This window comes from Notamacropus eugenii, chromosome 5, assembly GCF_028372415.1.
Source record: "Notamacropus eugenii isolate mMacEug1 chromosome 5, mMacEug1.pri_v2, whole genome shotgun sequence".
Taxonomy (NCBI): Eukaryota; Metazoa; Chordata; class Mammalia; order Diprotodontia; family Macropodidae; genus Notamacropus; species Notamacropus eugenii.
Window position 1 is genome coordinate 191,366,227 of NC_092876.1, and position 15,016 is coordinate 191,381,242.

Consider the following 15,016-nt stretch of genomic DNA (forward strand, 5'->3'; position numbering starts at 1 on the left):
AAACTGAAGTTGCTGATCTTCATCAGTTGAGGTTTTCCCAGAATTCTCCATGCCCCTGGGAGAAAATACCCCCCCAAACACACACACACACCCCCACACACACACACCTATCAACAAATAACTAAATATTTTAGACTCTATCCATATTGTTCCATAGATTTAAAAATTTAAAAGACTTTTTATGTTTTTAAACAAATTTTCATTACTTCATTGCTTTGGAACCATATTAGGAAAACATACAATTTTACAAATCAGATCCAGTAAATATGCAAAGTTCTATCTGAAGGTTATGGATATCTGGACCGATATTTGTAGCTTCTTTATGTAGTATATGGGCATGCCTTTTCTCCCTACTTTTTTTCTTCAGTTTCACTAGGATTTACTTGGGCTTTCCTTTGGAGACTTAATATTGCACTTTCCACCATTAAGATGCATTGCATACCTTTAATATCTTCAGTTGCAAATAAACTTACAGCTCCAGGAGGCATGGTCTGGCAGGAAGAAAATAGGAATAGGAGTAGTGATAGGGGAAAGAACTACAATTATTTTCAATAACATTGCTATCTTTTTTCTTTCTGTTCTTCAAAACCCCCTCTCTCTTTTCTTCTGGCATATTATCCCACTTTCACAATAATTTATTTTATGGGAAGTGTGACTATGGGGCTAAGTAGGGTATGTCAGAATAGAAGCACTTTTACTGACTACTTTAAAGGAGCGGATATCTGGCAAATGGGTAAAATCATGAAGGTCAAATAAGCAAAGGTGAGGGATCCTTCTAGGCGTCTTTATTTTGAAATCCTTCCATTCCAAATCAAACTGTGATTAGGAATATTTAGTATGATTACATATGTTAAAAACAGCCTTTCATTTTTATGGAGAGGTAGTATGTCTGGATGATTGTAGGAAACAGTTTTGTCTGGGATAATGCTGCGGTTCTATATTTTGTTTAATTATCAAACCATGGAAAATAAAAAAGAGCTAGTTTTTTAATGGAGAAGATTTTGTATAACAGAAAAAGAGGGAGCTATTTGGAACTGCTCTCATTTATGCCCCACCTTCAATAATGAAAAAATATTAGCATTTTGATAGATGGAGTAAAATATTTCATCTTAGATGGATCCTTGGTTTCATCACTGTGAAGACTCTCTCTGGCTTTACTTTTCACATCATTGTTCATCCCTGCCTTGTCATCTCGTGAATCTCGTCCAAATCATGTCCACATAATTTTATAAATCCTATATAGAAGACCTTTAAAAACCATTCTGGAAGCCTATTTTTGTAAATACCAGTGTAGCCCTTGTCTTTCCATCCTAACCTTTGCTAAATGACTATCTCACCTACGCTTACTGGATGGTGATTTTTATACTGCTTCATTATTGGCAAAGTGTTATAGCACACCTCTATCCATGACCAAGGGAAATGATGAAAAGTGCTATGAAAACCTTAAAGCACATGGAAAATGTAAGCTACTATTATTATTGCTATTAATTAATTAATTAATTTTCTCATTCTTCTCATCTATTCAATGACGTCCAGATAGAAACAGTTCTGGGATTAATTGTTATACTTCTAAGGTTCTCTCATGTTCATTGCTGGACAAACAGTTGTGCAGTTGTGCTTTATTCCAATTAAATTGTTGGGATGTAAGCTCATCTTCTAGAAGTTAATTGAAATTATCTTCAATACAACTCCAGTACTCAGTCAGTTAGCAAGTAATTATTTACTGTATGCTAGACTTCTGCTAAGTAATGGGGATATAAAAAAGCCTCTCCCATCCCCCTCCAAAAAAACCACAGTTCCCACCCTGAAGGAATGTACATTCTTTTTGGAGCAAACAGGATAGGAGGGATGATGTGTTCCTCATCCTGTTCTCACATGGCTTTGGTTTTTTTTCTGCTAAAACTTTATATATTGAGAGCTTTTCATTGCTTCTAGTTTGGAGATTGTATATATTTGTTGATGTTATTATTACAATCATCATTATTATTAATATCACTCTTCAGCTTTTTAAAAAGCTTCATATAGAAACAGTTCTAGAATAGGTCATTATCTTGCTACCAGTCTTTTATTTTTTATGTTTTATGAAGTATCACCCAAGTGGATAAAATGACCACTTTTGTAAAAGTATTGGATATAAATTTATCTTCTGTAGGCTCCCTGAAAATATACTCAGGATATTGTAGTAGATAGGATCATGGAGATGATATATACCTCCTTCTACTGCCAGATGGTTTTTATTTCTCTTTCTAGGCCTCTCTATTTTGAAATCCTTCCATTGAACATCAAACTGTTATTAAGGGTATTTAGTAAGATTACACCTATTAAAAATAGCCTTTCATTTTTATGGAGAGGTAATATGTCTGGATGATTGTAGGAAACAGTTTTTTCTGGGATAATGCTCCAATTCTACTTTACTTGTTTAATTATCAAAGATATTTTGAGGCTATATAAATGGGGGCTCTCATGTGTTAGCTTATGATATATAAATTCTAGCCACAAATCTAGTATTTGTAGGTGAAAAATATCTGCAAACTACATTTAATGTGTTACATAGTGTTTGTCATTTTTTGTATAATCTACATTGGTCAATAACTTTGGGCTGATTAAAGATAACCATTAAACAATCCCTAGTGTCAATGACATGAACCAGGATTACCATCATGAACTCCATTTAAATAAACAAATTACCTTTCTATATATTGCCATTTGGATAATTCGCAATGAGTATTCTCTTTGAAGATCATGGTGGCATGCATTAAAATATGACATTCATTTTATAGCAGTGTTTACTACATCATTTTGACAAAGGTTCTTGCTTTCATTTAGGGCCTGAAGGAGCTCTTTTTGAACACTCAGTGGAAACACCACTTGTCAGAGCAGACCCTTTTCAAGAACTCAGGTAAGAATATCACCCTAAAAATAAGCATTCCTTTAAGACCATGCACATGTTCACAGATGTTCTAAAAATGATTTGATAGTCATTAATGACTTTGTATTGTCCTTATCATTGTTTTTCTTTCTAGTTTTTAATGAGTTTTCTATTGTGACCTTGACAATCAGCAGAGGTCAAATAACCTTCCCCCCTTCCAAAAGAAAAAAAGGAAGGAAAGAAGGGAAAGAAGGAAGGAGGGAGGGAAAGAGGGAGGGAGAGAGGGAGGGAGGGAGGGAGGAAGGAAGGAAGGAAGGAAGGAAGGAAGGAAGGAAGGAAGGAAGGAAGGAAGGAAGGAAGGAAGGAAGGAAGGAAGGAAGGAAGGAGAAAAGAAGGAAGAGCACATAAACTAGAAGTCTAGCACAAGTATTTATTCTAGAATGCAGACTCCAGCAAAAAGATGTGAATAAAAAATGAAGTGTTTGCAATTGACTTGGCCATATATTATGGCGTATTCTTGGATAAAATTCAAAAGCCAGGTATCTGTGGATATGAAATTATCAGGTGGTAAAGGGCTCTCTATGCATAGCTTCTGACATCCGTGAAGAAGCAATCTAATTCTAGGTCCTTCAAAGTTTTGCTTTATCTATTTGTGTCTGCTTTAAAGTGACAGTTTGTGCATCAACAAACATCAGTATAATTGTTCATTTCACAAAATATTGAATTTCACACATTTTGCATTTTATATCAAAAACTTAATCCCAGCCTGAATAGTCTGATATAATTTCATTTCTTTTTCAAAGAATATAAGGATGGTATAATACTCTGGATTTGAAGTCAAAAAAGACCAGAAATTCAAATACCATCCCTGACACTGCTGTTATCACCAGAAACAAATCACCTGACCTCATTGATCTTCAGGTTGTAAGACTAGCACTTATAAGCAGGTTGCAATCTGCATCAGTGGAGAGAGTTCTTATGCCAACAGAATTATACTTCCTTACTATATTTCACTATCAGGGCATATATCAAGATTTAAATGCAATTTTATCCTCTGGAATTGATACATAGAAGAAGATATAATACATTGAGGATAGCATGCATTTCATTTATCATGATTCTATAAATTAGTTGCTTTCACTACAAACCTCAATACTTCAAAAAACCTATTACTTAAATGGTATGGGTACCAGAGGAAAAGGGGATGGCAGAGGATGAAATGGAGGTAGGATCATGAAAACAATGAACATGAACTTGGACAGACTTTGGGAGAGAGTGGAGGTAGAAGGGTCTGGTATACAGTCCTCCATGGGGTCATGAAGATTCAGTCACAGTTGAATGACTGAACAATAAAAACCCTTTCACCTATGCATATTATAATCCTTTCATTACTTAGTAGATGAAATTTCATGAGCTCTCATAGCCAAAATGATTCAGTACCTGATGATAAGCTCTCCAGATTCATTTGGACTCATTCTCAGACAACACACAGTCCATCACTGAATACAGACTATACTCAAAGCCTTTTCAGCTTGCACTGCCATGGCCCCTGAGAACCCAGGTCACCACCACACTATAATGAGGTTTCACAAGTAGACTATAATAATAAAGAGTCAGTTTTCCCTCGGTAAATCAAATAGCTGCAAATACTAATAAAAATCAGGAGTCAGAAAATGACAATTGTGTTTCACATTTCCTCGATATAATCTAAGGAAGGGCTCAAGCAAATAAAGATCATTTGTCTTTCACAGTTGAAGGACATTCAACAATACAGAAATAAATTGTGTATATGATGAATATGTTAGAATCAAATTTACTATTATAGTATTGTTTTAGGTACATTATTAAAAACTCTTGAGGAAAGTAATTTTACACCCCAGAATATAAATATGTTGCAATACCAAAAAGGATGACAACATGTTAAAACCATTTTGGGACCATTATAGGATATAAATAATGGGGAGAGAAATCAAGTTACATTGTAGAAATCATTATTTAGTGTGCATTTCAATATTTAAAAATACATGGCTCTCTTCTTTAAAGGTTATTTTTCTTATGTCATTGGTAGAATGGCAGACTCTAGTTCAAGAAAGATTTAAAACCACAGTCAAGTTCCTGATTTTTGCTGGAGGGGGCCTCATATATGAATTGCTTTTCAAAGTTTAACTCTTTCACTGAGAAAAAAAAACCTATTGATCTTAATGCTAATTGAAAATGTTAAAGAGAAATTTAAAGTCAGATTTTAGGCATTAAATTTCCACTTATATTACTATGCATGTGTATTAAGTAAAAATCTCTTTACTTTTCACAGAAATATTTGTTATTCTCCATATTTAGAATAAACCTGTCAGATAAATCTGCAAGCTACTTGCTAGAAAAGTAATAAATTCCTATTGGACTAGCTCATTTTTGTGAATGAATGACAAGGTCAAATTCCGAAGCCCTAAGAACCTTAAATTAGTTTCTATATTTCTTAAAACCCTAAGCCATAAGAGAAGTTATTTTATGATATAATGGTTAAGTAATGAAGCTTAATGAGATCATTTCTGTGCCTATTTGATCAAGACCACAAAAACAAATAACTTGTAAAAACCTGTGCTGAAATGAAGTATATTTCTTCAACTTAACAATATATGTAGTGAACACTATGAAGGAGAGAACAGCACTATTTATTTAAGATGGATACATGGGAAGTATTTTTCCCTTTATTGCTAAATCCAAATTAATCATCAAAGATCATAGAAATTAGAGTTAGAAGGGTCCTTAGAGATATCTTTCCATATTTACTACATTGGTGATTGAAGAAAATACTATGGGCATGGGATTCTTGAATTTCAGCAAGGTTTTTGACAAAGCTCCATTTATGGAAAAGATATGGGTGAAGATGACACCGGAGTAAAGTAGATTCATGGTCTTAATGGGTCGGGGGCCACTCTGGACAGAAGTCTATAGTCAAATGCTCTTGGGATATCAATACATGGCCACAGCCCTGTTCCATTCAACATGTTCTGTAGTGGTGGTATAACAGCCTGCTTGTCAGATCAGGAGGCGGAAACATATTTGGATGGGATAGCCAATTTATCACATCGGAGAAGCGGGATTCAAAAAGATTTCAGAAGGTTAGATAAATGGAATTCTTCTGTGAAGGTTAAGATTAACAATGGGCAATATAAAGTCTTACAACTGGGTTAAAAATATTTAAGTACAAGATGGAAGAAAGATGTTAAATAATATTTCATTTAATAATCAATAAAATAAATTTACATAGTACTTTTATTTTAAAAAGTGCTTTACAAATATTATTTTGTTTTATCCTCACAACAACCTTAGGAGGGAGATACTCTTGTTACCTCATTTTACAGATGAGGAAACTAAAGCAGACTTCTCTGAAATTATTTTCCCAGGGTTACACAAGTAGTAAGTGTCTAAGGCTGGATTTGAACTCAGGTTGTCCTTACGCAGGTCCACCTACCTGCCACAAGATCTGTTTACAAAGGAGCTAGGAATTCACATGGACTGAAAGATGATATGTTAATACTGTGATGTGGCAGCAATAAATATTCATGTGATTTTAGGCTACTTTAACAGAAGCATAATGTCCAGAATGAAGGAAGTTACAAGTACCAATGTCCTCTTCCCGAAGACCGCATTTTGAATATTGTGGGGTGGCTAGATTGAATAGTGAATAGAGTGCTCACCTCAGAGGCCAGAAGAACTAAAGTTCACGTGCTGCCCCAGACACTTAATTAGCTGTGTGACTCTGGCTAATCACTTAACCTCTCAGCCTTAGTTTTGTCATATGTAAAATAAGGTTGATAAAAACACTGCACTCAGATGTTATGAGGATAAAAAGAGATAATATATATCTTTGTACAAACCTTAAAATACCATATAAATGTTAGTTATTATTTTTATTGCACTCAGTTCAGGGCTTCACATCTTAGGAAGACATTCACAAGCAAAATCTTATCTACGAGAGGGCTACAAAGTGTTGAAGAGACTTGAAATCACATTCTCTGTGAGAGCAGGTCTCAAGTATTTTGGTTTGGGGATCCTTTTATAAGCTTAAAATTTATTGAGAACCTCCAAAAGAGCTTTTGTGTGTGTGGCATGCAACTACCAATATTTATCATATTCGAAATCAGACCATCTTAATATTATCATGACACTTTGACTTCATAGACCTTCCCTGGAAAGGTCATACTTTTGGAATGGATACTCAGTGAAGGAATTGGTCATTTTTATCTAAGAGAAAGATTTGAAGGGTGTCTGAGAGCATGGGTAACTGCTTTCAAAGTATTTGAAACAGATATCACAGGAAAGAGGGACTCGGTTTTTACTATTAGGCCCAGAGGGCATAGCTAGAAGCAATACAGGGAAGCAGCAAAGACAGAGAAATATCAAACATGTAAACAAGTAGATCATTTCAATGAACATATAAAGCATATGCAAAGTAATTTTTTTAAAAAAGCAAATTCAAATTCATGATAGGAAGCTGTCAAAAATTAGAGTGAATGCCTTATGAGGTAGTGACTTTGATCAGCGGAGATCTTTAAGTCTTCATTTAAAAGATCATCTTCAGGCATATGGTAAAGGAATTCCTTCCTAGGCATACATTAAACTGGATAAGCACTGAAGTCCCTTCTATCTCCTTGAAGTAACTTGCCGGATGTAGCTAAAAAGTTAGACCTGGGATCCAAGCTCAGACCCTCCAACTCCAAAACCAGTGAGTGATCTCTCCACTCCACAGCAGTGCCAGCTTATGATGGAAAAATAAAGAATGTTGTGAGAAAACATGCAAGGTGTACCTACATTTATGAAGATAAAAGCATGTCATGTCTCAGTGACTCTCAGACTCTGGAATCTATTGTGACAAAGCATTGGCCAATGTAATAATAAACCAAAGCCTCCACTAGAGACCTACTCTAGTTTGTATAACTTTGTATTTAGTTTCCTTTCATTATGATGTATCTTGAGGCCAGTGGCTATTTGTTTTCTTTTTAGAATCCTCAGCATCTAACAGTGGCCAGCACATAATAGGCATTTCAGTGTTTGTTTAGTTGAATTGAATTTTTTTATTGTTCTGTCCAGAATTCCTAATCATTTCTGAGTTTAAAGTTCCACTGAGATAATATAATTTGTTTTTATATCACAGCCACTCAAGGTGGTTTAGTAAGCTTAAAACAAAAACACAATTTTTTTTAAAAAAAGATAGTCTTTCCAATGGTTCTCATAAGATGAAGGTGCACAGCAAGAACTTTGTACTTGGTTTTCAGCAGACCTAAAGTTTAAATCCTGCTTCAGACAGTTACTATTTGATCCTGGACAATTCCCATATCTACTCAAAACCTGAGTTTCCTTTTCTATAACATGAGGATAAAAGTCGCACCTACCTTAGAGGGTTATCATAAGTGCCAAACAAAATACTGTTAAGAAAGTGCATTTCAGACCTTAAACCACTATGGAAATGTTACTTGTTGTTAATGAGGATCTTCACGTAAACATATGATTTGTATAAATAAGGCAGCTAGTTTCCATTCATAGTCAACACTAACATACTGTGTTGTTATTATTGAATCATTTTCAGTCTGTCCAGCACTTCATGACCCCATTTGGGGTTTTCTTGGCAAAGATACTGGAGTGGTTTGCCATTTCCTTTTCTAGCTCACTTTACAGATGGGGAAACTGAGACAAACAGGATTAGGTGACTTGCCCAGAGTCACACAACTAGTAAGTGTCTGAGGCCAGATTTGAACTCTGGAAGATGAGTCTTCCTGACTCCAGTCTCAGCACTCTATCACTGCTCCACTTAGTTTCCCATTCTGTGCATAGTTATTAAGATGATATATACATTTCCTGTGGTGAAGTAAATCTTTGATTGAAGACTGAATGAGAATGATACACTGTCTGAAACCTACATGTTGCTTTAAGGCACTGAACCCAGAAGGATCAATCTTGGCTACTCACATGGCCAGTAGCAGTTTTCGTAAGCCATACACATAGGATATATGGAATTATTTATTTAGGTTAATTCTGCCGTAAGAAATAAAAATTCAAGCTAAATAATTTTCTTAGATTTAAGTCGACTTTGTGAACATAAATCTCTATTGGTCAGAATGAATCATTTTTTATTGCTTCCAGCCCTGAGCAATAACCAATAATGTGAACAGTATTTTATAATCTAAGTTTGAAGAGAAGGGAGGATGTGACCTTCAGATTTTTGTTAAGTTTTTTGTATGGCAACCAAATTATTAACTATAATAATTGCCATTCTCAGAGCTTCCATCGGTCCTCTTTCAAAGTGTTATTTTACTACGTCATTACTAAGTTATGTTGTTGAGCCATCTGAGAAAACTCTAAAATCCAATCACACAATTATTGATTTTCAGATCATAGAATTTTAATGACCAATGTCTATAACTTATGCTTTGCAATTTTCCTGTGAACTGCATCTACTGCCCTTGGGGATTTTACCAAACTTGGATTAAGGCCAATGGTATCATGTATTGTTTTCCTGGATAAATTCAGTCTCCTAAATTCTTCTGGGAAGTTCTTACCACTGACCCAGAAGGCAAATGTTTTCCAGATTCATTCTAAGCAGGAGGTAGTGACTCATGCCATCTCTTCAGAAAATTTCTTCATGAATCATCACTATGCCTCTGGGTCCAAGCACTCAAACATTGTTCTCTCCTTTGGTTGGCTGGAAAAAAGAAAAATAAACAGCAACAAAACAGATATTAACCCTTAACAACTGAAGAATCTTCCTTTGTTTTAGTGCATACTTGACTGTTTGGGCATAGAAATGACTGTTCTATTTTACCTTCTTGAAATTCTACTTCTGCCCTAGCAATTAGGAGGTGTCATCAATGAAATCTGTATGAAGCTCAGTTCCAGTTTCACAGCTAGACTCTTGTTCATACTTTCAAATATAATTGGGGTTCAAAATGAATTGAATTTAAAGAACTAAGAGAGTTTCTCATAGGATACCTTTTTGTTTTTTCAGATATATTAAATAAGAATAATTATTATCCATGTCCATGAAAACTAGAGGGTTTTATTTTTCTTCCTCTTTTTTGCCAGTGAGTTTTGGGTGACAAAAATCTAGTTCCTAATTAGTATAAGTTTTATTTTTTACTAGATTCTTTTTGCAAATGTCTTTTAATATTGTTCTCTTTTGAGATTGCTAGTTTTTTTCACCACCATTCTGAAATGCTAAGGAAATTCTGGCTCACAATTGCAGTATGATCTGCTTATTGACCCTTTCTGTTTGTTTATTTTCACTTTTTCCCTTAAGATTTCTAAGTATCACACAAATGAGAAGATTTAGCAGCTGTTTCACCTGGAAAAGTATCATTAGTAAATTGTTCCGTCCTGAGAGAGAGCACTGGGGAGAATGGCGATTTTCCTCATTTAATTTTTTTTCCCATTAATGTGAGAAGCTTTTCATAACAAGAATTGAGATCAATGATACTCCATTCTGTTCAATGAGCATCAGGAAGACAGAAGTAATGATTGCTGCAATAAAAATGGAAAATAACATAGATCCACCCTGAAGATGGCACTTCTCTCTCTCTCCTTGGCCATCCCTACTGTCCATGATGAAATAACTGTCATATTCTTACAATGAGTACACTTTACATTCATTAAGAGCAGGCAAGTAAAGCTGGAACTCTGCAGCTTACAGATGGGGCTTGCATTCCTATCATTGCTGCACTGGACATCTTGTATACACTTAATCTGTCCCTTACTTTTAGGGCAGAATTCTACTTGGACATTTCAGAAACTGAGCCAAATTTACTCCACAAATCTGCATTTTAGTTGCTCTAATCTAGAACATCTTTCAATATTGTGGGATCATTTCTTATTTATATATTCCTCACAAGAAAAATGAAATTATGTTCCAGAAAACCATGTGGTTCCACTCAATGTGAATAGGTAAGAGTTGGGTGAGGAATTTTTGATGCTAGTGATGATTACCTGAGAATGGGAGGAGGAAGGAAGGTTTCCTTTTCCCAAAGTCTGAGGAAGAGAAGGAAAGAGAGCAGAGCATGTGGTAGAAGTGTGGCATGTTTTACGTACAACATAAAACGAGAATGAGCTATGTCAAAATGCCTTACTGAGGCAGCAGAAACAGGAAGGGCTGGACAGAAGTGATAAGGGAATAGTGAAGCAAAAGTCTAGGCAGATTTGGCAAAGACAAACTGGGGTGAGAGATCATATGAACTGAGGACAGAAAATAAAATCCGACACTTGGACAATGTTAAATCCTTTTAAAAGCTAACCCAGGAGAGTTCCAAGTCCCCTAGTGGGATATGAACAGTTATTGTAAACAGACTTGCAAACTCCTCTTGTCACAAAACTATGTAGTTATGTAGGGGAATGATCACTAATTTCAAATCCTAATTCTGTCACATACTACTTGTTCATCCTCAGGTGAGTTACAAAACTCATATATTCAGTGCTGTGCTGGTGTGCATCAAAAATACTTAGTCCGTGTGACAATTTTTCAGTATGAAAATAAGCTTAATTTCCTCTGCTTTGCCTGAAAATGCCCTTGATCCCTCTTTGTCCCATTTATATTCTATAACCCCAAACCCAAGTGTTTTGTGGACAAATCAGAAAATTTAGAAAACTTTAAATGAGAATATGTTAACTCATCCAAAGTAGGCACATTTTTTGCCATTTTCTGAGAGAGATTTATAGAGTCATGGAATGTTCAAGCAAAAAATGACTTTGGAGAACAAATTAATCCAAATCCCTTGTTTTATAAATGAGGGAACTAAGCAGTTTGCCCAAGGTCACAAGACCAGAATTTCAGAAATAGGAGGGATCTTAGTAATAGCCACATGGTCCAACCTCTACCATACATCCATTAAGAGATTATCCAAACTTTCCTTGAAAAACCAAGTAAGGAGGAACCTACTACCCAGGCAGCCTGTCCTCCATTTGTACTGTTCATATTGATTATATCAGTAGCAGAACCAGTACCAGAATCATTGTCTTCTGACTTAATCAGAGAGCCTTTTTTTATGTACCTACTATATAGCAAAAACTGTGTTATTTGCTAGTGATACAGAGACAGAGATGTAACATTCCTTGTGTTCAAGAATACTATAGTCTAATGGGAAGTATATATGTATGTAAGTATATATAAATGTATATAAGTATATATAAATCTTCATTGTTATTGGATACCTTGGGAAAGATATCTTTTTTCCCTTCTCAAACATCCTGATTGATTTCACATGTCTACCCTTGAATTATATCACTCAATCCCAAAGGGAAAAATAAATAAATACCACTTTGTCCATCTCACATAAACTTATCCTGTTTCATTTTATACAGTAGTTATTTGTGTATGTGGTATATACACACACATTTTAAAGTTCCCTGATAACATGAGACTTGTCTTATTCATCCACCTATCCTGCAAAGCCAAGAAAAAAATGGGACTCTGAACACAGAAACTATTTAATAAATATTTGCTGAATCCAATTTTATTCAACCAAAGCCTGATCCCATAGAAGTGCATTAAAGTCAAAGGGCAGTCTAGCATTATTCCTTCCAGAAGCATGATGCGCCATTCTGCTCGACACTGTTCCACTTCACACTCTGGTAGCCTTTAAATTCATACAAATTATTCCTGCCTGCCCTTAGTACCAAAAAAAAAAAAGTTTCCTTCTTTGAAAATGTGCATGACCTGTTTAAATCCATAGGGAATTTAAAGCCATCTTCTAGACTTCAGTAAGACAGTGGGGCACAGTAAGAATGCTAATGGACCCTAAACTTTAGAAAGGAGCAAAGTGTCACTGTAATATAGTAAAAATTTATGGCATACTACATCGCATTACAGGATAATTAAAGTCATTTGGAAGAGATGGCTGTGCTGGAAGCATCTGTGACATGCCGGATTCAATCATATTCACTGAGGACTCAGTCTTTTTTTTAATTACCTTTATTATAAAATTGAGGTCATCACCAAGGCCTCCATTTAAGGAGCTCTGCCTATCATTTTGCATCACAATCTTACAGTTGAAAGTTCCTTTTTTGATTCTATCTAGCCCCTTCTATAAAATGTTTTAGTCTTTTCTGTGCTTAAGTGACCAAAAAAAAAGTGAAAGGAATTGTGATAAGGAAAAATAATACTAAGATATTAAAACTTCCTATTAGCTGAAAAAAAATAAAGACTGGGGATTCTAAATACATTTCTGAAAGGGAGTATGAAGAATATTAATATAGATCCTGTATTTCATACTTTTGATTTTATCAGTCAAAAGATCTGAGCTGAGCATTTAATTAGATGATTAGATGATACTTTGAAGCAAAAGGAAATTTACACATCACCAAGGAATCTTACTCTGCTGTCTTATTCCTTGCCATGATGTCTGAATGTCTCAATTCAACTAAGTGCTAGCATTAGCACCACATAAGGTGGCTGACTTGAAGAACTGCTGGAGTTGAGGAAAACAAACCACTTTATAAGTAACTGTACTATTTGCCCATCTTGTATGAATTGTTATAGTTGCAGAGTTCAGGTTCAAGTAGGATAGACACTGTAAACTAGAATAAATGAAAAATAAATGCTTCCAACTTGAGATGTGGTTATGCAAGTTATGTTAGGTTAATTGAATACCTCACTTGTTAATCGTGTATTTATAGCCATTTATTTTATCTGGAAAACAGGCCAGTGTGAAAGTTAATTTCTCCCTGTGGCATTCTGTGGAAATAAACTTTAGTAATTTGGGAAATGCACTATGTGCCTGGAACATCAGAAAAACACTGCACAGGCATTAAAATAGGCAATGAGTTGTATCAGGGAGCACTTTCCCCAAGGACATTTGAAGATCACATAGAAACTTAAAAAAAAAAAAAGAAACCTACATGAATTACTTGATATATGAGTCAGAGAAAACAGACCAAGTTTATAGGACTAAATCAAAGCATAACTATATATGTGTATATATATAAAATACTTCATTGACTGGGATTTCATCTTTGCTGTCATTCGCTTCACCCATGCAGATTATAGAGCACAATGTCTTCATAAGACTGCTAGACGGTGCAATGGAGAGACCTCAGTTAAAATCTGGCCTCAGACACACACCAGCTATGTGACCCTGGGCAAGTCACTTAACTCCTATTTGAAAGCCCTCAGTGTCCTCATCTATAAAATGAGGATATAATAATAGCACCTACCTTGCAGGTATGTTGTAAGGATCAAATGAGATTACAATGGTCAAGGGTGTAGCACCATGCCTGGCACATAGTAAGTTCTATAGAAGTGGTGGTTATCATTTTTATTATTACTGCCCTCACTCACACAGATTACTTAGCAGGATATCTTCATGAGATAGCTAGATGGTGCCATAGATAGAGCGTTAAGCCTGGAGTCAGAAAAAGCAGAGTTTGAATCCAGCCTCAGACACTGGCTGTTCTACCTTAGGCAATTCACTCAGCTGCTCTTTGCTTCAGTCACCTCATCTATAAAATGAGAACAATCATAGTCCCTACACTCTAGGGTTGTTGTGAGGATTATCAGTAATAATAGTCATCTGATAATGGTGACTCTTTTCTAAACTTACATATCATGGTCCCCAGATGGCAGATATGCATTCCATCAGCAAGGCCATGCCTGAGGCCTTTCCATCTTGGTAATCCTGGCCCTGACATAGCTTTTAAGAACCCAGGTCTACCTCTGTGCTGCATTGGAGCATCCAAGTAAGACCTTGGTCCTATTTTATAGGTATAATAAGTATATACATAAGTTGATTATAAGCTGAATCAAAGATTTTAGATTCTGTGGAGAAATCTCAGGGGACATCCAATCCAGCACCTAGCTCTGAAGCATGAACCCCTTCCAGAGTATCCCTGACAAGTAATCTTCTGGCCTCTGCTTAATGACTTTAGTAATGAGGAATTTCCCTGCCATCTCCACACCGTGCCATCTGCTCTCTGGACATTCTTGCTCTATCCCTTCCATTAGAACCTTAAATTCTGACCTCAAATCTGTCAGTTCTAATAGATAAACTTTGGTCTTATCTTGCCAAGCCATGGTGCATTGCCCCCTGCCCCTTTCCAATATCCTTTCATCTATTGTCTCTCCCCATTCAAATATAAGCTTCTGGAAGGCAAGGACTATATTGCTTA

At 35.6% G+C, this 15,016-nt stretch overlaps 1 protein-coding gene across 3 annotated transcripts in view; it reads left to right on the top strand.

The window, feature by feature from the left end:
- Positions 1 to 15,016, top strand: part of SGCG (sarcoglycan gamma) — a 324,273-nt gene that overhangs the window by 247,922 nt on the left and 61,335 nt on the right. For all 3 annotated transcript variants that reach the window (XM_072611724.1, XM_072611723.1, XM_072611722.1), the window contains exon 6: positions 2,827 to 2,899. In XM_072611724.1, the coding sequence (XP_072467825.1) occupies positions 2,827 to 2,899 (73 nt within the window). The remainder of the gene's footprint in view (positions 1 to 2,826; positions 2,900 to 15,016) is intronic.